The sequence below is a fragment of the Schistocerca cancellata genome, chromosome 1, assembly GCF_023864275.1.
Source record: "Schistocerca cancellata isolate TAMUIC-IGC-003103 chromosome 1, iqSchCanc2.1, whole genome shotgun sequence".
NCBI classification, from domain to species: domain Eukaryota; kingdom Metazoa; phylum Arthropoda; class Insecta; order Orthoptera; family Acrididae; genus Schistocerca; species Schistocerca cancellata.
Window position 1 is genome coordinate 1033227128 of NC_064626.1, and position 26308 is coordinate 1033253435.

The 26308-nt window shown below is 43.4% G+C and overlaps 1 protein-coding gene and 1 non-coding gene across 2 annotated transcripts in view; one reads left to right on the forward strand and one right to left on the reverse strand.

Annotated features, from left to right (window-relative positions):
• The window catches only part of LOC126089645 (uncharacterized), a 445470-nt gene that overhangs the window by 137280 nt on the left and 281882 nt on the right, over positions 1-26308 (reverse strand). The window contains exons 4-5 of the mRNA XM_049906926.1: positions 22036-23610; positions 9168-9343 (exon numbers count right to left, since the gene is read on the reverse strand). Of these exons, the coding sequence (XP_049762883.1) occupies positions 9168-9343; positions 22036-23610 (1751 nt within the window). The remainder of the gene's footprint in view (positions 1-9167; positions 9344-22035; positions 23611-26308) is intronic.
• Positions 3782-3885, forward strand: LOC126097257 (U6 spliceosomal RNA). Its single transcript, XR_007522100.1, has one exon. It is a non-coding gene; the product is annotated as a U6 spliceosomal RNA (small nuclear RNA).

Here is a 26308-nt window from a genome sequence, read left to right on the forward strand (position 1 = left end):
TGTTACCACGTGCATCACAGTGTGGGGGTGAAATGGCGTGGCAACTGGAAACATAATCCGTATTTGAAATACGCTGAACAGTACAGCTCTTGTGGGCAAAACCCCTAAACTGCAGAGAGATTCGTCGTGAAAGTCTGACGGTATACGGACTAAGTGCAATGTTGCATTCAGCCGAGGTGAAGAGCCAACGATTTGACCAAGGCCGCACAGGCGTGGGTCATGCTAATCGGAAAGGAAGGCCATCGACATCGAGCACAGACGACAATGTCCAGGCAATCGAGGAACTGATTCGCAGCAAATACAGATTTTCTGACGACCAGAACGTTCATACTGCGGTTCTCATATGGCTCCGTTGCAAGAGGTCCATGACTAAGGAATTTATTGCTAGCGCACTCGAGCAGATGTAACTTCGATGGAATGCTCACGCGCTGCCTGCGATATGTATGCTACAATAGAATCGCAGCCAAGAGAACAGTGTTGGCAGTAGTAATAGTAGTAGCTCGCAGTCGGGCGGTTGGGCCGGTCATGGAGAGCGATGGCGGTGCCTGAGCGATGTAGTATAAGGAAAAACCAAAAATTACTATCTATAGCCGCGCGCATATGTAATTTGTAACAACTGATTTTGTACTATTGTTATATCTAATCCCATGTAAATGTTTTTTTAAAACATCTTTTAATAATAATCTTCCTTATAAAATTAACTTTTGACAATCATTCATCTGACTTTAAAGTTTTCACTAATTTCTCCTATTCATGGTCATCCCGATTATCGCAAAGAAAAATCAGTTGTTTCTTTTTATACACGACAAATCTGGCGGCCAGCATTGCACTGGGCTGTGCCAGAAAAATTTCTTATAGGAGCAGATATATACGCGTTATCCGGCGACTTAATTGAGGTAAGAATTTTCAGTTTATTCAGAATGACTTTTCAGGGCCATGACGCAGCAATGCTGACGTCCAGATTTACTAGTTTAGATTCATAGTCACTTAATTATTGAAATGTTGTATATGAATCACAATTTAATGGAGACGTTAGACACATTTTATTGCGAGGTTACGGAAAGAATTTATCTGTTGGGAGGTTACACCGTGACCGAGAAACGAAATTATATCGTCGAGGAACTGAACAGTTGGTAGAAAGCTCCTACCGCTGTTTATACAGACTTGGTGACTATACTGAAGGGTAGTGACATGTATCTGTGTCACTTTGACGTGTAATGCGGGCTTCAATAAATGGTACTTGGTCTGCCATAATAATGTGTAACTTACTTTTGAAGCCACCTCGTTACCTCAACAGATATTTGTTCTCGGACATTTCAGTTTTCGACCAGCCCTAGAAATACGGATACCCTGTAGTACTGTGAAACTTATACCAACATGATAAAAACGAAATTTCCTTGATGCCAGCGCCACCTCAGCGCCAAGTCTACAACTTTTCACTTCGCTCTCCTACGTTCGTGGGTCATTAAGCTAATATGTGGCGTAGCATAATCTCGGGCGAATCGGTACAAATATTTGAAAATTTATAATGTTGGTTTTATTACGCGTAGGAAGTGTAAAGTTTCTAGTTCAGTCTTTAACATAATATTTAAGGAACGTTTACAGGGCATATTGATTTTGTAAACCAATACATACTGGATGTATTGAAGATAACAATTAGGATTACATGTCCCTATTTACCCTTGTCAGTGAGGAAGAATCGGGACAGTGACTGAGATAAATCGGAATAATGTCACAAGAACATTTCTTCTCCTTTTCACTGTCACATAAATTACATATTTATTGAGGAGTTATATTGAGTGTCTTAGGGCAACTTTCCTTGGTTTTACCCAATAAAGTAAAATATTGATGAACGTCATGCTTATTAAGGCCCTTCAAACGATATGAAGAGGGGTTGTCGGAATACATTTGATTAGATAGTATACATAAGATGCAGCAGACATTAGTAATCTAGAGATGGCAGCAATCTTTTGTACCCAGTTCATATCTGCTGGGGAACAAATATTGTAAAATGGTCCCTATGCATCCACTGTCCCGATTCATCCGAGCTTGGCCTATCCAACTCCTTGGCGCAAATCGTCGTTTACCACACTGTCATGATGGACGATCATTGCTTCAGTCTCTGTATTAAGGTTTTCTCAATCGTAAATGTTAGTTTTGGAGAGGAATGTTACCGTCTCTTCTTTAATTACTTCCTGCGTCGTACTCTTAAGCTGGCTGGACCCCAATAATAAAGGACAATCCCTTGGTTTCAACGGGGATTGCATTCTGGTCCTATCTAGCGGAGAGGTGAAAGGAGGTAATTTTAGTCAGAAGTAAAATACAGGTAAGTCCCACACGAAATGCAGTTTAAAGCAAGTCACTAATTAGGACCTCGAGACTACGCCACGCTATAGTTTAATAGAACGAGGTGCTTTCCCAAGTGATAGAGTGGAAACTTCATTCCGTCAGGCAGATGAACACGACGGCAGACCTGAGGCGTAACGGACCGCCCCCAACGAGGGCAGGGTTAGCAGTCTCATAATTAAGCCGGCTCGTCCACCTGAGACGGGAATGCTCGAGACGTGACCTTTATACTACAGAAGCAGGAGACGTGGCCTGTTAACCACCGTAACGATGCTCCGCCTGATACGGAGGCGCTCTGTCGGCGGTCAGCGACCTGTGAACTCGCCTGCCCCAGTCGTCCCACACGCCCTTTACTACAGTTAAATCCAGTGGCTTTATAGGTTCGAAGCTGAATCAAAGGATTCTTGAAAAAGTCTGATATTGGTCAGTGTTGTGGTTTGGCAAGCTATTGTAAAAATCAAAAATGGAGGGACGATTAAGATGTCTTATTGTCTTGTTCATGCGGCGATGTGTAAATTTCCACTCCTCGAAGCGTCGAAATTCTTAGGACTTAACTGCCTAGCAACTATGCAGTTACGAGAAACGGAGGACAGTGTCGGGCTGCGGAAACAGGGCGAAAGAAATCGGCCGTTTCTTTTTCAAACAAATCATATCGGTTATTGCCTTCAGTCATTTATGGAAACCTCGGAAACCCTAAATTCTATGTCTCTGTATGTCCATCTTTTCAGAGATGGTTGCGGGACTCGGCTGTTCGATACAGGATGTCAAATCAAACACTTTTCAGCCGTCAACTTAACAAACTTATTTTATTTGGCTACCAGTTTCGGCGATTTACTACACCATCTTCAGGCTCCTGCCCCATATGTAGAAAGATTTCACCTCGGTTCTCGTCAAAACAGGCCTGCATTCGAATACTGCCCACTCGGCAGGTGATCGTTGAAGTAATCGGTATAGCAAGCAGAAATCTACAGACACCAGTATTCGAATGTTGGCCCCTGTTTTGACGAGGACCCAGGTGAAATCTTTATACAAGAAATCTTGCTTCTGTAAATGAGTCTGTAACAGGTATAAAAATCAGCAAAGATAGACTGTTGCACTCTGTACTAACGACAGTGACAGTCACAAAACGCCAGTGTTTGTGATCATATTCTACCGTACGACACACCTGTTTTGCAGTGCAGGCACTACTGTACATTCCACTCTCGCGTATGATTTTTTTACTGTTTCGACGACTTCTTTTCGTTTGTTTAATGCTTTAACATGGAATTTTTTAACGTAGAACAATAGTTCAGTCAGTATTTCCAGTTGAAAATTAAAGTTGTACTGTACTGTATTGCATTGTATTGTGGTACTGTGATGTTATGAGTAAATAAGTCTTCCTCTGATAATCTGATCTTTTCTGAGTTTCGTCCATGTTTCCGGTCCCATAGAGGGCGGATTAGCGAGGTCCTACTGTATAAAAATTGGAACGATAGGAGAAGATTAAGAAGACTCCTGCGCAAGGGTGACACTCAAAATCGTGAAACGTTCCACATTAATATAACAGGCACCGGAACTTGTCATAAAAAGTGCAAAACTCAAAAGCCTCGTAATAAATAAACTGAGTTACATAGCGCAGATACTTCTAGTGCCTGTTCCCATAGCAGATAGCATCCAACGAGCGCCATGCTTATTAATCGAAAGGGGAAATACTTTTAACTCGCGTTACGGCATCTTCACCCTGCCAACCAGAAACGGAGACCTACACTTCACGAACGTAAGGCAAAAATACAAAGTCTCCTGATCAGTCACATGCGCAAAACTACAAAACAGGAGCCGCAGTATTATTAAGACCTTAATCTACAGATTAAGGTCTTAAGCTGCTCCATGCCAGTAAGCATGGAGCAGCTTATCGACGTAGTACCAAGAGCTTTAAATATTTTATGTCAGGTTTTTTTCGAATTCAGGTACGTACACAAGAACGAAAATCTACAGTATTTCTTAATAAACGAAAACATCTATAACTTTTTTAACGAGCAATGGCAAACAAAATCACTTAAATTAAATATACCCTCTGGCAAAGTGAACTAATATGTGGAAAAATGTACACAGCAAAGTTTTATCACCTAATGCTAAAGCCATGTGGTACGTCATCGTCAACGAAACAATACCAACTAACGAAAAATTATACAATATCCACCTCAGCATAAGTTTCACAAGAGAAACATGTGCTCTCATAGATGTATTAAATCATAGGTTCACATGTGGAATCTAATCTGATATCTCGGCTCAAACCCAAGGAGACTTGCATCATAGATCGCACTATCCCAAAATGCATCGACATAATGGAAATTATAAGTGAAAATTGTTCGTAACTGCGAATATGGACAAGCTTCAGCTGCACAGCGGAATGCGACAGTAAAAATTTTTGCCGGACCGTGACTAGAACCCGGATTTCCCAATATTCGCTAGCGGTCGCCTTATCGTTAGACTATCCGAGCAAACTTCACGGCCAGACCCTAACTTCCATATGTCGTCAATCATGTGTCTACAACCCGAACTCGCATATCCATTACGCATATTGCCGTACGGGGGAGGCGTTTTAATTGAAAATAATCTACCCAGTGTCAGCATATAAATACGATATTGCAATGCCTGTGTTGTTCAGAAGTACGATGCAGTTTCACTGCGGTGACTACAGCCGTTATGAAATACATGAAATGTTTTTTTTTTTTTCATTAGGTTCGGTATACTTGAAATGTATAATTTTCTTGTTCGGTATTGTTCGTTGCGTTTGGTCACAGGACATCCGTTCAAGTTGGTCTTTGATTCCTTTACTCAGTTTTTTTTTATTACAGAGGGCGCGCGATCACGCTGAGCTACCGTGCCGGCGTTTAATATGATAAGACTTACGCGCAGCCCACTGCGCTACCTGGGCACGGTGCTATTCGAGCACGCTTCAGTGCCACACCCAAGTGAAGGAACATTGCATCGCGCTTCTGAACAACACAGGCATTGGAATATCAGAAATAATGAATCGTAAATGCTGCGATACCCACAACCCAGATGCTTGGAAAAATGGCTACTTATTTAATTGGCAACTGACAGCCGTTCTCAACGATTATGACTAGTACAGAGGATAAGAGAATCAAACGACAAAATTGTACAAGAACTACGCAGAACTATTGGGAAACATGCTCAACATAATTATTACAGCATGATAACTAGGGGAAAGGACAGGAAGCCAGCAATTGTCAAAAGAGACTGAAGTGTTCCGAAGTGCCGAGCTTCCATGCATGTGATGGAAGAAATTGCAGACAGAGCCAAGGCAAAACTTCTGTGTCATACTTCTAAACGTAAATTTTTTATGGTAATATTACTATGTACAGTAATCTGGAGAGTCATTAATAAATGTTTATTCTACGTAAAAGAAAAGCGAGGCCAGTGTCTCCAAGCACTTAACCATCGCGGTTGGTAAAATCGACTCGGTACCGTTGAAATCACGTTTACGTGGCCAGCACCCTACCTGGCTGATTTCCAGAAATCTGTCATTCGTCGAGGCAGTTGTTTGTTATGTCGATAATTGAAAAAGGAGTTACAAGTATGAGGAAATCGAGTGATTTCATATGGAACAAGGCATCTGATAAAGATAGGGCCAAAATTTAAAGCAAACCGTAATGGAAATTTGTCAGAATAGGCTGAGTTAAAGAAAACTGGCCAGGAAAGAGGACTGATAGAATGTGAGAAAACATAGTAACAGCATCTGAAAACAATCTTCCAAAATCGTGTTGCTAAATGACAATGCTGACAGTAGTATTGATGGTGTGAGGGTCGCTTCAATATACTGAAGGACTGAGAATCAGTATTGTCAATAAATATTGAACGTTTGTGAGTGATGATGTAGTGCCGGTCGGTGTGGCCGAGCGGTTCTAGGCACTTCAGTCTAGAACCGCGCGACTGCTACGGTCGCAGGTTCGAATCCTGCTTCGGGCATGGATGTGTGCGATGTCCTTAGGTTAGTTACGTTTAAGTAATTCTAAGTTCTAGGGGACTGATGACCTCAGATGTTAAGTCCCATAGTGCTCAGAGCCATTTGAACCATTTGATGGCGTAGTCGATCTTCCTTCAGTAGTTATCTTGGTTCGATATCTCGCTCTAAATTGAAGCTCTGATTACTTGAGCAACTACTGCGGCTAATTCAAAAAGGCCGAGAACCGTGGCTTTGAGGAAAAAGTGAGAGCGACTGTTTCCTTGCTGAGAGAAGTGACGTCACAGCGCAACTAGCCGTACGCCGCGCACTGTGGACGTTGTCCTGTGTGGACTGGCAGTCGAATGCGTCTGTATTGGGTCTGCCGGACTGAACGGAGGACACAGTATCTCGTGTACGACTCGGCGTTCTAGCTTGGCTTAGTTCCAATGTGGATCGCGGTTTCGGTGAATGCATTAGATGTTTATCTCCTATTGAAGGCGCCGCTTCAGATGTAACTTATGGAACAAGTTATTGCCGATACTGTGTGGAACGTAGTCAGCCTTGGGTCGTCGTGTGGCTGATGTACATGGGAATGGTATTACAGCACTAACAATGAAGGTCGAAGCGAAAGTTTATTTATAAGCACTAGCCTGCTCTAAATACACCGTGTGAAGTCGCCATCCTGGTAACCACACACATATTTAGTTTACGTTTTCGCAAAGTAATGCGACAGAACGAACTTTCCTCAAATTTAAAGAGTGCCGTGCGTCAAGTGATTTTGATAGTCAAATTTCCTAGTCGATTTTGTTGTGATGCAGGAGGTGCTGAGCTGCAGGAGCTATTACTGCGTGTGGAAGTTGTGCTACTTAAATTGATGTAGAGCCAAATAAGAAGCCATTGAGATGGCATGTACAAGTGATATGAGACAGGCACCCAATCTGAATTTAATGCCTTCACGCTAACGGGGTCCCTTTTGGAGACAAGGCGCCTGATTTCCGCTTACTGTACAAGGAGTTATCCTACTTACCATTTCATTGCTTATTTTTCAAATGTTTATTTTTTTATAATTTTTGAATATTTCGGTTTTATAATTTATTGTAAAGTTTAACCTAAGGGTTTTTAAAATTCATGAAACCTCTGAAAAATGAAAGCTTTGGACGTCTTATTTTTTTAAATCTGTTGTAAAATTTTACCCATTGGAAATTGAAAGTTCTGAATGTTTGGCGGTTTTTACTAGTTGTAAATTTTACTAAAAGTTTTGGAAATTTGTTTCATTGTAGAGGTTACTTAATTTAGACTTAAATTGTCTTGCTTTGGCAGTGAAAGTAAACGAACGTGTTGCTAAAGATTCCAGCAAGTTGTAATTTTAAAATCACCAGTCTCTGGTATTTCGTACAATGAATAAGTTCTTTTAAAATAGTAGTTACACAATTATTGTCTCATCACCTCTCCTGCCCCGTAAGCTTCGAACCGCCTGTTTGGTCAGAGTTAATTAATATTTCACAATCTTAAACAAGGCTGAGAGAAACAACGTACATAAATTTTGAATATATAAAGTGTGCAGCCAAATGGTTCCATAAGTTTAACGTAAAAACCTTGATGAGGTTTCGATATCACTGAGAATGTCTTCTTCAGAATTTAAGAAAATTATAAACATACATAGAGGGCTAGGGAGGTCAAGCCAAACATCAGAAAATGTGTAAAAAAGTACTTCATGGAATTCTTATAACAGGTACAGATTGTTAAAAAAACAGACATTAGACTGTCTAATGTCTACTGTTTTAACGATCTATACCTATTGTAAAAGTTTTTACTGTGCCCACGGCGGACTTTATTTACGTTTTCTACTGTTTGACTTGACGTCCTTGACTCGTCAGGTATGTTTAGAATTTTGTGACTTCCTTCTGAAGAAGACACCCTTAATGGTACCGAAATCTGGTCAAGGTTTTTACATTAAACTTACGCAACCGGTTGGCTGTATATTTTATATATTGATAATTAATATTTGTCTGTTTAAAACTTCCTGGACTTACATTTTTAAAATTACAGGACCAGTGTGCAGGCCCCTTAAGGGGGGTACGACGTCAGACGGGCCGACTTGGAGCAGGAGAGGCACCACAGGACATTTCAATTTCCACTGTCTAAACTTTTACAAATAAATTCATAAAACTTTGTCAGCATGACCAGGAAGGATTCAGAATTCACACTCACAGCAGTGGAAGTTCGAAAACATAACAAAATAATTCTTTTTTACATGTGAAAGTTCATCATCTTTTTCGCTTACTAATGGCTGCATTTGTTGCTGTAGGTACAATTTTTTTCATAAGTAAGAGAGATTGTTCGATCAATTTTGCACAGCATACAAACCATACTTAAAGCTGTATGAAACTTTAGAATTTTCAAAATCTATTAAAAACTCTGGTAAAAATTGAGGTAATTAACTATAAAATTTGTGTTTTTTCTAAACATGAAGTTTAAAATACAACAGCTCATTAGTTTTTTCATAAATTAAATAAATTCTAGAGTTACATACACCTGTAAGTATGGTATGTATGCTGTGCAAAATTCATCGAAGAATCTCTCTAACTTATGAAGAAAAGTGTACCTATAGCAACAAATGCTGCCATTAGTAAGTGAAAAAGATGATGAAATTCGACACGTAAAAAAAATTATTTTGTTATGTTTTCGAACTTCCACTGCAATGAGTGTGAATCTTGAATCCTTCCCGGTGATGTTTACAAAGTTTTATGGATTTATTTGTAAAAGTATAGACACTGGTTATTAAAATATTCTGTGATGCCTCTCCTGCTCCAAGTCGGCCCGTTTGACGTCCTACCCCCCTTAGATGAGCTGTGGCACAGTGTTTGCCTACCTGGAAGGTGCCGGGGTGGCAGCCGCGGTTGCCGGCCCAGCAGGAGCCGGTGCCGTTGGGCCTGCGGGCGCAGTCGCAGACGCCGCCCACGCAGCGGGAGTTGGGGTCGGCGGCGCGGCACTGCAGGTCACTCACGCAGGGCAGCCCCAGCGACACCGCCGCCATGGGCCGCATTCCTGCAGGCACGGCACGTCAAGTCAGTGGCATGCTACAGACTTTCCTAAAACTGTGTCACCAAAGCAATAACAAAGGAAATGTTTTTAAGCGGAAGTACCGACGCGGATTGTCAGTCTGCCTGTCCGAGACAGGCCAATGTGTAACATATCAGTGCGTAATACGTGGTGGGCGTGCCCGTGGACTGCTACTCTGCGCTATCTTGGATGCTAGAGCTGTTTTTCTGTATCTAGCAGACCGTCATTTTGTCCAGCCTCAACTCAATCATCCGCCCTCTGACTATTCTTGAGCAACACCTGAGTCAGTTCTTTGTTAATCCATTATGGACTGTGGGACAACGGCTGGCCTATATTTCTTTATGCAATAATTTACCAACAGCCGTATGTATTGTAGAAATTTATTTTATGAACTTCTGATGTTCTACCAGTTTCGGTATTACACTGATGCCATCTTCAGGCCCCACACGTCATAGTCGTAAAATAGCTATACACGGAAGGAGCCATATAACTGGATCCGTGAATCAAATTTAAAATATAAAACAGTGGGGTAAATGATGGAGTTTCAAGAAGGTATCAACACACTACCAGTAGATTTGATTCACGGATCCAGTTATATGGCTCCTTCCGTGTATAGCGATTTTACGACTATGACATGTGGGGCCTGAAGATGGCATCAATGTAATGCCGAAACTGGTAGAACATAAGAAGTTCATAAAATAAATTTCTACAATACATACGGCTGTTGGTAAATTATTGCATCAAGTGAGTCAGTTCTCGTCAAACTTCTTTGCTCAAGAGCCAATACTGACATTTGGGGCGGCACCTAGTGCCACATACGTGCCGATTTGATTATAAATGGGTAGCTTACGTAAGTTAGTATGTTGCGAGCTGGCAATGGGCTAGCTATCGTAAGGACGCGGTAAGCTGGCAGTCGACCCCCCACGTTCCCCTCCCCTACCACCACTTCCAAACCACCCACACCCAAGGAACCGATTGTTAAAAGTCGGCATTATTCGGAACACACTAGGATGCTCTCTGTTCGAGATTGTTGCCATCCTCAGCGATCCCGAAGTTCTGACACTATAATTGCCTGAGGTAATGTCTTGTTTGTGTGAGTGGATGATTAACTGATTACTGGCTGTAACTGCACTTATTTTTGATAGCATTTTCCAATATGAGACACAAACACGATGCAGAAATTTGGTGAGGATTGGATAGTGCTGTTGATCTGTGGTTTTCACAGAATGGATTGGTAGTCAAAGGGTCGTACTATTAGCCAATAAACAGATTTTAATAATACTTCCAAAGTGTATTTTTTGTGAAAACATACACTTTTTAAATTGAAACAATACGTATTCACAAAAACAGACTAAAAACACGGTAAATTAGAATGTCAGTGGTGTTTGCTGCAGAATTCTAAAAATGGTTCAAATGGCTCTGAACACTATGGGACTCAACATCTGAGATCGTAAGTCCCCTAGAACTTAGAACTACTTAAACCTAACTAACCTAAGGACATCACACACATCCAAGCCCGAGGCATGATTCGAACCTGCGTCGGTAGCGGTCGCACGGCTCCAGACTGTAGCGCCTAGAACCGCTCGGCCACTTCGGCCGGCGCAGAATTCTAGTGCGAGTCTTTTATGACAAATCGTAATTTGAAAATTTCCCATACCGGCACTTGTACTGTACCTGTACGAGCACACACTAAAGAAGAACACAAGTGCATACACTAGTTCTGTGGATTCAGACCAGTAACGATACAATTGACTACCAAAGGCTACCTTCAAAGTGATCACCGCCAGCGGCAGTACACGTTTTGAGTCTGATTTGGAACGACTGCTGCACACATGCTAGCATTTCAGCAGAGATGCCCAAGCAGACTGCAGTAATACGTCGATGCGTATTATCAGGTGTAGTTAGTATGTCCTTTTAAACAGCATCTTTCAACTTCCCCCCCCCCCCCCCCCAAAAAAAAAGTTTATAAGCGTCAAATCCGGGTAATGGGATGGGCCAAGGTACAGGTTCTCTACGTCTAATCCAGCAACCTGGAAACAATTCGTGAAGACATGCTGTAGTACTTAGTGCGCTATGGACTGGATAGCCCTCTTGTTGGTACCACAGATTCCTCCTAGCCTGCAGAAGAATGTCTTCTAGAACCCGTGGAAGGAGCTCTGTTAGGAGGGTGTAATACTTGTGCGCGTTCACTGTTCCGTCTACGAAACATGGGCCTATGAAAATTTGAAAATTTGTGGTAAGGTCTTATGGGATCGAATTGGTGAGGTCATCAGTCCCTAAGCTTACGCACTACATAATCTAACTTCAACTAACTTACACTAAGGACAACACACACACCCATGCCCGAGGGAGGACTCGAACCTCCGACGGGGGGAACCGCGCGGACCGTAGCAAGGCGCCTCAGAGCCCGCGGCTACCCCGCGCGGCATGGGCCTATCAGCTGATGGTTCACTATCCAACACCACAAATTTATACGCCGCTGGCGCTGACGTTCCACCCGACGAGGCCAACGGGGATTGTCAACAGACCAACAGTGCATGTTTCCGCGTTTTACATGACCATGATTGATTGGTAAATGTGACTTCATTACTACACAAGATACATGATACATCTAGAGTATCCTGTCTTAATATCCATGAGCATAAGTTAACACCCGAGTCTCATAATCGTTTCCATGCAGCTCTTGATGCAGAGAGATGTGACAGGGATGGAACCTATGCCGATGGAGAATGCGTAGGACACTTGCCTGACTCATGCCACTTCCTCGTGCGATTGCGTGGGAGTTAACGTGTGGATCAACTGCAACAGAAGCAAGAACGTAAATTTACCCTTCTTCTGTTGTCACTTGCTTGCTGTCTAAGTGTTATGCTACCACTTTCACGTAACTGGTTGAAGAGGTTGATACATAATATCGAGATGGTTGACGTCTATTCGGGTATCTTGCAGCATAGACCGTACAAGAAGAAACTGCATTCTTCCTACAGTCTCCATACGCCATGAGCGTGCCAGCTTTATGCTTTTTCTTATTGCTAAATCCCACAAGCCACTTACGACCTGCTGTTTGGACTGTCACACACTGACTAGCAACCGCAAGGCAATTAAGGAACACACTAGCACACTGTCAGCAAACATAACAACATAGTACCTAGCAATACGCAGGCTGAATGGCACAAACAAGTATCAGTGAGGAAACTTTTCAAAATACGATATCTTGTGTACGACTTGCACTAGAATCCTGCGACGAAAACCATTGACATTCTAATTTTCACTTCTCTTTGTTTGTTAATGTCAATAGCCATTGTTCCATTTAAAAAAGTGTATGCTTGTACAAAAAGTACACTTTGAAAGTATTATTACTGTGGTGTCACCGCCAGACACCACACTTGCTAGGTGGTAGCTTTAAATCGGCCGCGGTCCATTAGTACATGTCGGACCTGCGTGTCGCCACTGTCAGTAATTGCAGACCGAGCGCCACCACACGGCAGGTCTAGAAAGACGTACTAGGACTCGTCCCAGTTGTACGGACGACTTTGCTAGCGACTACACTGACGAAGCCTTTCTCTCATTAGCCAAGAGATAGAATAGCCTTCAGCTAAGTCCATGGCTACGACCTAGCAAGGCGCCATTAACCATTTCTAGAGAGAGTCTCACTTGTATCATCCAGAATGCTGTATACAAATGATGGATTAAAGTTAAGTATTCCAGCAGCTACGTACTTTTCTTTATAGCATTCATTACGTATCCTGTTTCAGACTTAAGCAAGCCTGCGTGAATTAAACGCGTGCCTTTCGGTTACCCGTCACTGTGGACTGGCTGTCTTGTCAGTCCACTACAATTACGATCTGTTTATCATGTAACAATGCGATCCTTTAACTATCAATCCATTCTGTGCAATTTCCATTTCCGCATTACCTAAGGTGCAAGTTTTAGGCCATGCATCCTATATTTCTTATTGAAATTAATCATTTTCAATCATTCTGAAAGCAATCAGTCATCGAATACAATACACTTAATTACAAAAAATGGTTCAAATGGCTCTGATCACTACGGGACTTAACTGCTGTGGTCATCAGTCCCCTAGAACTTAGAACTACTTAAACCTAACTAACCTAAAGACATCACACACATCAATACCCGAGGCAGGATTCGAACCTGCGACCGTAGCGGTCGCGCGGTTCCAGACTGTAGCGCCTAGAACCGCTCGGCCACTTAATTACAAAACTGACAAATATTTCAAAATTAAATTTCAAAGCTGTTTACGTGGGATGTTATAACAAGCTAAATAACATAAATCTGTGACATACTGGAACATAGTTTCCAGCAGTCTGAAAGTAACTGCATGTAGTGTTGAAAATTTATCCGCTGTTCCATACTCCAAGCGAGCGTCGTTAGAAAGCTGGTGAAACAATGATATGATAAAATCTTGTGAAGCAGGTGTGGTAGGTGAATCACAATAGCGGCAAGCATACTAATGTTCAGCTAACATTAGCTATAGGGCGCAAAGAAGCTAATTTACTTTCTCTGTACCATTTATCGATTCGGTTTTTATTTAAGACATATATCTTGTCACTTTTCTCCTTTCTGCCAGCTCATTTTACAAACCTCTTGCTATCGACTCTATATATTAGCATCTTTGCACTTTATAGCTTATGATCTTTGCACGTTCGCATCCTTTCCGCCACTGTGATCCGCCTACACGAGATTGTGACTTAAGCGTTTATCGTCTCAGTATTTCAGCAGCTTTCCAAGGTCTGCTCGCTTGGCGTATGGAACACCGAAGAAATTCACACCACCACATGCAATTACTCTCACACTGCTGGGAACTATGTTCCAGTATGTCACAAATTTATGTTACTGAGTGGGTTACAACGTCCTACGCAAGTAGCTTTGAAATTTTAATTTTGCAACTTTCGTCAATTTTGTACTTGCGTGTATTATATTCGATGATTGATTACTTCTCGAATGCTTGAAAATGACTACATATTGAAATTGCAATCTCAATAAATAATATTTTAACTGTCTAAAGTGAAATTACTTTATTTAAAAACAATTAGAACGTTTACTAAATGATTTTAATGTCATTTTTCTTCTGCTAATTACGTTGTATTACAACAGTTTTAATTTAATTTCATATTCATTGCCACAAATATGTATAGCATTTGCAGATGACAGTCTCTGAAGAATCCATGTTTGTTCCAACTGAAATTTATACTACGGCACCTGATCGGTATGAGGCACACGGCGACCATAAGTTTCCGATTATTCTCATTTCTGCTATGTATCACTACTTTGCTCTCACTATTCGTCTTCTGAGTGCTCATTTCATTCAACACATCCTGTGATTCTTCTTCGTTTCCACTGAGGATAGCAATGTCATCAGTGAATTTTGTTAGTGAATTTTAAACCACTCTTGAACTTTTCTTTCGTTTGCGTCAGCGCTTCTTCGAGGTATAGACTGATCAGTAGGCGCGGAAGACTGCATCCCTGTCTTTCTCCGTGATCCGCAACGCCTCTCTTAGCAGCGTTTCCTACTAGCATATCATGGTATTCCAATTTTATTGTGCTCTCATGGTTCTTGTACATATTGTATATTAGCCGTCTTTCTCTATAGCTTATCCCTATTTTCCACGTAATTGGGAGCATCTTGCACCATTTTACACTGCGGAACGCTTTTTCCAGGCCGACAAATCCTATGAATGCGTCTTAATTTTCCTTCAGTCTTGCTTCCGTTACCGAGCGCAACGCCAAAATTGCTTTCTCAAAGCCAAGCTAATGGTCATCTAACAGCAGCTCAGTTTTATTTTCGCTTCCCTACGCGTACTGAACAATTAACACTGCCCACACGAGCTGCAGCACTGCACTCGGCGGTCTCTCACTGAAGTCTCACGTTCCGGTACATCACGCGTTTCAGTGTGTTTCGCAACAGGTAAAATCGAAGTGTAGCCGTTATGGATTGCTTATTTGTGAACCGGGAAAATTCCTTCATCTAAGGACATGAGCAGCAACAAAACTGGCCTAAAGTTCAAAAATGGTTCAAATGGCTCTGAGCACTATGGGACTTAACATCTACGGTCATCAGTCCCCTAGAACTTAGAACTACTTAAACCTAACTAACCTAAGGACAGCACACAACACCCAGCCATCACGAGGCAGAGAAAATCCCTGACCCCGCCGGGAATCGAACCCGGGAACCCGGGCGTGGGAAGCGAGAACGCTACCGCACGACCACGAGATGCGGGCTGGGCCTAAAGTTGAACATGGAATGGAATATTAAAATTTTATGTCTTTCGACCGTGTACTGAAGAATAAGTAAATAATTTTAATATATCCATTTCCGCGTCTGTCCGCAAATCTGACATCGTGTTCGTTAAAAATAAACCAAAAAAAATCGAAATTAATCACATTTCTCTTGACCACCCTCCCCCCATCTCCACTTTTATAAGGCTGCCCCACACGAGAAAATCAACGATGTTACAGATAATAACTGTTCTAACATTGTCCTTGTACAAGCAGTAAAGCTAAGTTCAAATTCCAGGAGCTCTACATCTGTATCTACACTCCGAAGCCGCCAAATGACGTGTGGCGTGGCGGATCGCACTCCTAGTAACACATCCCCCCCCCTTTCCCTTCACACACGCACTCTTTTCCTTGCCCAATGCGCAAAAGCCGCGTGCGAATAACGACTGTTGGTAAGCCTTGGCGTGAATTCCACCTATTTTGATTTTTCTCTGACAGCGATTTCATGAGATTTTTGATGTAGAAAGCAACATGTTGCCTGACTCTTCATGGAAAGCACGCTTTCGGAATATTGACAGTAAATTTCTCCGTGATCCACAACGCCTCTGTTTGCAGCACTTCCTTCTAGCATATCAGGAACATATACGTAACGCTCAGCCGCTTACCGGAAGAAATCGAAACAAAATGCACATCTCTTCCTTGAATAGTCCTATCTCTTCTATTAGTCTAGCCTGTTAAGGATCCAGGACTGAGAAGCAGTACTGAAGAATTGGAGGTAAATTTTTTTTGAAAGCCGTTTGTTTCATCGATTGATTACATTTCCGTAAGATTCTGTGTGACATGGTAGCAAGGTGTTACGGATCCGAAGGTCTTGTGATCGATCCCTGATCAGTCATAGAACTTTCTATAGCCTGTTAAGGATCCACGACTGAGGAGCAGTACTGAAAAATTGGCGGGAAATGCTTTTTTGAAAGCCGTTTATTTCATCGAAGAATTACATTTCTGTAAGATTTTGCGTGACATGGTGGTACAGTGTTACGGATCGGAATGTCTTGTGATCGATCCCTGACCAGTCATAGAATTTTTATCTGCCATTTTCCATTTTTTCACCCCTGGTAATATTTGTTAAAGCGAAAAAAGGCCGAGTTGCACACGTTGTTCATAGTCCGCATTACACTGTAATTCCCCCTATAACTGACTGGTTCAGTTAGTTGAAAGGTATGTCACCTTCAACAATAACATGTCTAACAAAGCGGAGGGCTGTTCTTATGAATCTAATCCCCGAATCTGCTATTCCAAAAACTAGTTTTGTATCGTCAGTTTCCATTTTAGTTCACCCCCTACCGTGCCTTCCAGCTACTTCACAACTGCTAGTGTTTGCAGTTAATGTACAGTACATCTACACCTATAACAATACTTCGCAGGACACCCGGGAATGTATGTCGGAGGATAGTTTGTGTACCACTACCATTTCCCACCTTCCTATTCCATTCACGACTGACTCGTGTGAAGAATGACTGGTGATAGATCTCACTATTAGCTCCAATTTCTCGAAGTTTCTCGTTGTAGTCATTTCGCGAGACGTATGTGGGAGGAGCTAATATGTTGTCCGACTATTTTTGTAACGTGTTATATCGGAATTTCAGTAGTAAACCTCTTCGTGATTCATGAGCCTCCTATGTAGTGTCTGACATTAGAGTTTGTTAAGCATTTCTATAACGCCCTTGCGCCGGCTAAACGAGCCCGTGGCAAAACGCGGCGCTGTTCGTTGGATCTTCTCTAACGCCTTAATCGCCTCAGTAATAATAATAATGAAGTGTGACGAGGTCCTCCCGTCGGGTAGACCGCTCGCCTGGTGCAAGTCTTTCGGTTTGACGCCACTTCGGCGACTTGCGCGTCGATGGGGATGAAATGATCATGATTAGGACACCACAACACCCAGTCCCTGAGCGGAGAATATCTCCGACTCAGCCGGGAATCGAACCCGGACCCTTAGGATTGACAGTCTGTCCCCAGACTGATGCTCAGTACTCCAGCATCCGTTAAAAACTGTTTTGTAAGCCACTTATTTTGTAGGTCAATTGAATTTCCTTAACTCTCTTCCAATGAATCTCAGTCTGGAAACTACTTTTTGGTTTATGTGGTCGTTCCACTTAAGGTCACTCCGGACGATCACTCCTAATTACACTCTAAGACAAAAAAAGGCGCACCACGGAGGAATTATATGAACTGGATAGAAATCAGTAGATGTATAGACAAACAAACGATTACAATTTCAGAAAAAGTGGGTGATTTATTCAAACCCAAGAGCTTCACAAATTGAACAACTCAATACCGCGTTATTCCACATCTGACCCTTATGCAAGTAGTTAGTACTGACTGATATAGTTGTTGGAAGTCCTCCTGAGAGATATCTTGCAAAACCTCTATCCAACTGGTGCGTCAGGTCGTGAACATCCCGAGACGGCTGGAGGGCTTTGCCCGTAATGCTCCAAGCGTTATCAACTCCTGGTTGTCGGGTCATATGGCGGATGACAATCTGGTTGACATCCCACCGCTGTCTGCGGCGTTTCCCGGTGCGTCTTCAGCCTGGAATTGACTGGAGTAGAATTGTCTTCAGCAATGAGTACCGTTTGGAAATGAGGCCCGACGACCAACGAAGATGTGTCTAGAGACGCCCCAGACGGCGTAGGGATACCGACATGACTGTAAACTGCCATACTGTCCAACATGCAGGAGTGATGGTCTGGGGTGACATTTCATTTCATATCAAGACCCCTTTGGTTGCCATCCACGGCATCCTTAAAGCGTAGCGGCACGTCGACGATATTCTACGGCCCATTTTGTTACCCTTCATGCCAAATCATACTGGCCTTACGTTTCAGCAAGATAATGACCGCCTGCACACGACGAGCGCTGCTACTGCTTGTCTTCGTGTTTGCCAAATCCTACCTTGGCCAGCGAGGTCACCGGATGTCTCCCCGATTAAGAACGTCTGTAGAATTATGGGCAGGGCCCTCCAACCATCTCGCGATTTTGACTACGTAACGTGCCAACTGGACAGAATTTGGCACCATGACATCCAACAACTCTTTCAATCAATGCCAAGCCGAATAACCGCCTCCATAAGGGCCAGAGATGAACCAACGCGTTAGTGATATGCTCAATTTGTGACGCTCTTTCCCTTGAATCAAAATCATTCAGTTTTTTCTGAAATTGTAATCTTTTTTGACTGTACATGTACATCATATCTACCGATTTCCGCCCCGTTCGGGCAATTCCTTCGTAGTGGGTCTTTTTTTTTCCTTAGAAGATTAATTTTATGGTGGATAATGTTCCCAGCAATTTGTCACCAGTGTAATGGCACAGTAGTGGGATTTCGTCCCCTATGTATCCGCAACGTGTTAAATTTACTTACCTTCAGCGACAACTTTCAGACCCCGCACGATTCATCAGTTCTCTGCAGGTCTTCCTGCAGTTCGCTATAGTCTTTCGGCGTTGCTACCTTCTTATAGACAATTGCGTGATCTGCATACAAACTCCTAGAGCTTCCAATAGTATCCACTACATCATATACATTTTGTAAACAATGCTGGTACTATCACACCTCCTTGGGGTTCTCCTGAAATTACATCTGTAGATTTCGTTCCGTTAAGAGCGACTTGTTGAGTTCCACCTACAAAGAAGTCTTGAATCCAGGCATAAATCTGGTTGGTATTTTTTTCTTTACTAAATGACAGTGCTACAGTGTATCAAACGCCTTCGTGAAGTCAAGAAACACAGCAACTTGAGCGACGACGTCTACAGCACTGTGGATCTCGAGGAGGAACAGGGCGAGCTGATATTCGCAAGATATCTGCTTGCGGAATCCATGTTGATTTTTTTTCGGGAGATTTTCGTTCTCCTAAAATATCATTACACGTAAGTATAGAACATGCTCCATAATTCTACAATAGACTGACAACAGTCTTGAAAACAGCAATGACCTGCACTTTTTTTTTCCAGTCGCCAAGTACCATTCATTGTTCGAGTAGGCTTCGATAAACTGCTGCTAGAAGGGGAGAAAGTTCTTTCGCACAATTTCTGTAGAATATTAGAGCAGTTTCATCTGGTCCTGATGCGTATCCACTACGAAGCGATAGCAGTTGTTTTTCTACTCAGTTTTCATTTATCTCAGTATCTGAACTTTCAATGATTGTATAATGATTGGGAAAAGCGACCGTATTACGGTTTAGAAAGACCGAATTCAGTATTCAGCCTTCAGTCATCTTATGTTTCGGTGCGAGTACGGTCACTGAGTGACTGAATGGATGATTGCGTTCCGCTCACTGATTTTACGTAAGACCAAACCTACTTAGGGTTATTAGTCAGATCACTGGGACAATTTGGTTTCAAAGTTATTGAACGCTTCTGTCATTGCTCTTGCTATGGTCATTTTCGCTTGTCAGCTAGGCTTTGACTTCTCTTTTAGTACGCAGCAACGTTGTAACACGGCTATGAAAGCACGGTGGTCCTTTTCCATTCCTTAAAAATCTGCTCGGAAAATACTTTTCTAAGGCGTATTGAAAAATTATTTTGAATTTTATCCATTTCAGCTCCATGTGATTGTCCTCAACTTCGAATACTTTGTAATTAGTTATTAACGTTTAGGGTCAACTGTCGGTACCTGCACCAATCTTCGACCCTCTGCAGCACTTCCTTTATTTCGCTCATGGTCGGAATAATGGAGAAGTAACCATAGTGAAACCATATACAGGGTTATTACAAATGATTGAAGCGATTTCACAGCTCTACAATAACTTTATTATTTGAGATATTTTCAAAATGCTTTGCACACACATACAAAAACTCAAAAAGTTTTTTTAAGCATTCACAAATGTTCGATATGTGCCCCTTTAGTGATTCGGCAGACATCCAGTCGATAATCAAGTTCCTCCCACAATCGGCGCAGCACGTCCCCATCAATGAGTTCGTAAGCATCGTTGATGCAAGCTCGCAGTTCTGGCACGTTTCTTGGTAGAGGAGGTTTATACACAGAATCTTTCACATAACCCCACAGAAAGAAATCGCATGGGGTTAAGTCGGGAGAGCGTGGAGGCCATGACATGAATTGCTGATCATGATCTCCACCATGACCGATCCATCGGTTTTCCAATCTCCTGTTTAAGAAATGCCGAACATCATGATGGAAGTGCGGTGGAGCACCATCCTGTTGAAAGATGAAGTCGGCGCTGTCGGTCTCCAGTTGTGGCATGAGCCAATTTTCTGCGGGCTACGCGTGAAACTTGCCCGCACGCGTTCAACCGTTTCTTCGCTCACTGCAGGCCGACCCGTTGATTTCCCCAGAAGCTTTAAACTGCGCATACCATCGCCGAATGGAGTTAGCAGTTGGTGGATCTTTGTTGAACTTCATCCTGAAGTGTCGTTGCACTGTTATGACTGATTGATGTGTGTGCATTTCAAGCACGACATACGCTTTCTCGGCTCCTGTCGCCATTTTGTCTCACTGCGCTCTCGAGCGCTCTGACGGCAGAAACATGAAGTGCGGCTTCAGCCGAGCAAAACTTCATGAGTTTTTCTACGTATCTGTAGTGTGTCGTGACCATATGTCAATGAATGGAGCTACAGTGAATTTATGAAATCGCTTCAATCATTTGTAATAGCCCTGTATATGCCTCTAGCGGATAAAAGAGAAGGCATATGCTTTCTGCGGTGCACAGCTTGCCAAGACCAAAAGACTATAGTATAATATTACAAGGGGAGTTCAAAAAGAAACGAGCTGGAGGCATAATTACCGAAACCTGTACCTGTATGTTAGAAGTATTGACCTAGGCTGTTGAGACACTTGTCACACTGTGACACAAGGAGGTGAATGGCTGTCTCATAAAATTCCCGGGGCTGCGATGTTAACCAGTTCCGCACGTACGGCTGGACGTCGTCATCCGAGGTGAATCGTTTACCCCTCAGAGCCTTTTTAAGGGGGCCAAAAATGGCGTAATCGCAGGGAGAGAGGTCCGGACTGTATGGAGGGTGGCCGAGAACCTCCCATTTGAATTTGTGCAAGAGTGCCGCGACTGTGTTGGCCGTATGAGGCTTTGAATTGTCGTGGAGCAGAAAGATCCTACATTTGAGACTGCCTGGTTGTTTTGATTTCATCGCTTGGTGAAGGGTGGTCAAGGTTTGCCATACGTCAGCATAACCTTTCCTGCACTCGTGTGGACGACGACGTCCAGCTGTACGTGTGAAACTGGTTAACATCGCAATCCCGGGATTTTCACGAAACAGCCATTCACCGCCTTGTGTCACAACGGGACAAGTGTCTCAACAGCCAGGTTCAATACCTCTAACGTACAGGTACTGGTTTCTGTAATTATGCCTCTGGCTCGTTTCTTTTTGAACGCCCCTTATACAATACGATGTTTTGGCGAGAGCTAACTTACCTGCCGCAAAACTCGTTGCAGCCAGCATCAAATCGTCTTCTGTAGAAGGTTTTTCGGCTGACGTCACTTCGGTAACAAACAGCGGTGCAGACGATGAGCCGGATGGTGGTACAGCTTCAGAGGCAACTGATGCTTCCTGCGGTGTCGACTGGTTGTCGGTGAGCTCTGACGGCGCCACTCTCTCAGTGACTGATTCTTCTTCAGTGTCATCCTGTAGAAGCGGTTCCGAGCTGGAGGTACCTGGAGTCTCCTGCGTGGGGGTCGCCGGTTCTGTAGAGGAGGCCCCGACTTCTACGTCATTCGTGGCGGCATCTACACCCTGTGTCGTCGTTACAGGACCGTCGGAAGAAGCTGAAGATGAAACCCAGCCGTCATCGATGGAGGAAGACGTATCCTGTGCAGTCGTTAGCACCAGCTCGGAATAGGCCGAAGATGATGACACCCAGTTGTCATCGATGGAGGAAGACGGCTGGTTATCCGTCGAAGTGGCGTAATTGGCATCAAACGTCAGCTCTGTACCGACGCTAAATGGAGGTGGATGACTCGGAACGGAAGCGGAAGTTTCAACCGAATCTGAAGCCTGATTGTCGGGAAAATCTGTAACGACCGGAGAAGAGATTTCGACGTTTTCTTCGAAGTATGTTTCAGGTTTCGGTGTCGTCGGTAGGGCTTCAGAAGAACTACTTGTTGATGCTTCAGGACTAGATGATTGAATAGTTGAAGAAGCAACAATGTCACTAACATCTGCAGGTTGTGATGGCGATGATGTGTCCATTGTCGCTTCAGAACTTCCGAAAATGTTTTCTGTGGCTTCAACAGGAGACGCTGAAGAGGATAGAACTTCAGGTTCAGCTGATGGTGTACTGAACACTGGAGGAGACGTAGCATCTGCCATTAACGGAGAGGTTTCCGCTTCCATTTCGGCTGTTACATCCCTGTAAGGACCCTCCGTAGCTGGTGTAGGATAGGAGCTGGGGACGGGGTATTTGATGGAGACATCTGGCTCACGGTCGGTCACTGGTGCAGCATCGCTTGTGCTGAAAGACACTGCCAGTGACTCGGTGAACTCTGACGACGGTGTTCCGCTCGACAAGGCTTCGTCCGCGCCTGAAGTGGTACTTGTCGCCTCGGGGCTTTGCGTCGTGGAGGCTGCTGCCGTGGTGCTTGGCGTGGTAACTCCTTCTGTAACAGTATGCACGGAAGTACTTTCCACTGTAGTGTGTGCTGTGGTGCTCGGAGTGGTGGTATGGTCAGGGGTGAATGGTGCCTTGTTCGTCGGTGCGGCAGTAGTTGTTGGTGCGGCAGTGGTGGTGGTGGCGGTGGTGGTCTCGGTGGCGGCGGTGGTGACAGGCGGGTGAGTGGTGGTGGCGTCGGCAGGAGCGGCCGGCGAGGGCAGCAGCGGCGGCGGCGGGAAGTCTTCCTCGTGGGACGGCACGCAGAGGCTGCCGCGAGGCAGCATGTGGGCGTTGCAGCCGCACCGGCCGAACAGCTTGGGGATGAGGAAGTGGCAGTGCGAGTTGGCGTCCCACAGGCGGCAGTGCGCGTCGCTGTAGCACACGTCGCCCGGCTTGGCCGCTGCAAAAGAAAAGCACCGCGTCCGCGGCATTAATCTCTGTTCCTTACAAAGGTTAAGAGGTATTATCTAAGTCTGCAGGCTTTCGTGACCGTTGTCACTAGACTCATAATCTTCTGCGCTGTTAGGCCGCGTCATATTTCTTGAAACAATCGACGTTTCGACCTCTCAATTTACCGTGGACACCGCAAGATCCTGAAGATGATATCAGCAGAGGGGTCGAAACGTCGATTGTTTGAAGATTTTAACTTCCGTCAGGGGTACCGTCTAACACAACAGTTCTCAACCTGGGAATAATTACCCACTGATGAAATTTACAGGGTGATCAAAAAGTCAGAATAAATTTGAAAACTTAATAAACCACGGAATAATGTAGATAGAGAGGTAAAAATTGACACACATGCTTGGAATGACATCGGGTTTTATTGGAACCAGAAAAAAAAGAAACAACCCCATATTGCTAGACGCGTGAAAGATCTCTTGCGAGCGTCGTTTGGTGATGATCGTGTGCTCAGCCGCCTCTTTCGTCATGCTTGGCCTCCCAGGTCCCCAGACCTCAGTCCGTGCTATTATTGGCTTTGGGGTTACCTGAAGTCGCAAGTGTATCGTGATTGACCGACATCTCTAGGGATGCTGAAAGACAACATCCGACGCCAATGCCTCGCCATAACTCCGGACTTGCTTTACAGTGCGGTTCACAACATTATTCCTCGACTACAGCTGTTGTTGAGGAATGATGGTGGACATATTGAGCATTTCCTGTAAAGAACATCATCTTTGCTTTGTCTTACTTCGTTATGCTAATTATTGCTATTCTGATCAGACGAAGCGCCATCTGTCGGACATTTTTTGAACTTTTTTTATCTTTTTGGTTCTAATAAAACCCCATGTCATTCCAAGCATGTGTGTCAATTTGTACCTCTCTATCTACATTATTCCGTGATTTATTCAGTTTTCAAATTTATACTGACTTTTTGATCACCCGGTACATTGTGACAAAAACCAGAAAGGGACGATTTTGTTGCATTCATGAAACTAAATTAGTTTTAAAGGATCAGAACTATTGTTACAACTTTGTAAGCGTCTAAAGTGCCAGCCGATGTGGCCGAGCGGTTCTAGGCGCTTCAGTCGGGAACCGCGCTGCTGCTACGGTCGCAGGTTCGAATCCTGCCTCGGGAATGAATGTGTGTGATGTCCTTAGGTTAGTTAGGTTTAAGTAGTTCTAAGTCTAGGGGACTGATAACCTCAGATGTTAAGTCCCATAGTGCTTAGAGCCATCTGAACCATTTTGAAGCGTCTAAAATTGGTTATATCAGTTATTACTAATTACCTTTTCCCTAAATTACTAATATTAATGCGTCAAACTTGATAGGATTGGAAAATAACAGCCAACCAGATGCAGAATTAAAGGTTTATCAACCCTCTACCATGGTTTCAACAGATGTAAATATACATGAAATGTATTCTGAGTTGCAAGTATGCACAACCATCAGCTGTATACTGGAATGACGATAGTGAAAATTTGTGCCCGACCGCGACTCGATTCCGAATTTCACGATTATCGCGAGAGGTCGCTCTACCGTTTTTTTCGTTATTATTTTCGTTATTTGGTCTAGAATGACATCACGGGACACCCCTACACGACGACGGTTGAATACTTCACTCAGTTTTTGAAATTTTTTTTCTTATATCAGAGGGCAGCCAGTCTCCTGACTGAATGCTGAGCTACGAACAGGTTCCAAGCGTTTCATAACAGCCGTAGTCGGCGCAGTATTTGCATGTCCGAAGAAACATGACATCGTACTTCTGAACAACACAGGCACTTCAACAGAGTATTGTTCCGCCGACACTGGGCAGGGACTTTCAATTAAAATGTCTCCCCTGTACGGAAATATACATGATGTGAGTAAGTGTGACTCAACTTGTAATTACTGAAATGACATCACGCATCTTCTCATCTATGAAGTTTCATTTCGATTTCTGCTTCCCTAATGGGTGCTTCAGATTTTTGTCAGGCAAATTATCAATAACATTATGTAAAAATGAGGTACTGTAATAAATTGTAACACAATAAGACTCTAGTAATGTTTTCTTATAGTATAAGACAAGCTGGTCTCAGATGAGGATTGTGCGCAGATGAGAGAATCTCGCATTGCCGTCCTAGTGGGGTGGGGGAGGGGAGTTTCTGCCGTTGCCTTCCTCCCACCTGATACGAAGTTTCAAGTGCGATATGTGCCTTGTGGATGAATGTGGTGATGTTTTGTTTTCGTTGGTATGACGAATGAAAGGAGACGATGAAACTTGCGGCGGTTCATAGCCTACTCCTCTCGAACACTGCAAAGAGCACCGCCACTAGAAGCTCTGCCATACGACGCATGAGTTACCATCAAGACTGTCACATACCTTGGCGCCATGAGGGATTAGGTATGGAATTTGACCTAAAACGCAGGCGCAAAGTCTAGTTGTCACTCATTCTAAGTCACCATTTCTCTTTCACTTGCCGGCAAATATTTACCTTCCACTCAACAATCATCAGGAAGAATTGGTACTTTTTGCGAACGATAATAATGTTCTAATAAAACCCGTTACTAAGAAAGCAACAGAAGAAACTTTTGTGATATTTTCGAAGAGTTATTAAGTGATTTTCTGAAAATGGACTCTCACTTAATTTTCAGAAAACACACTATATTCAGATCTGTT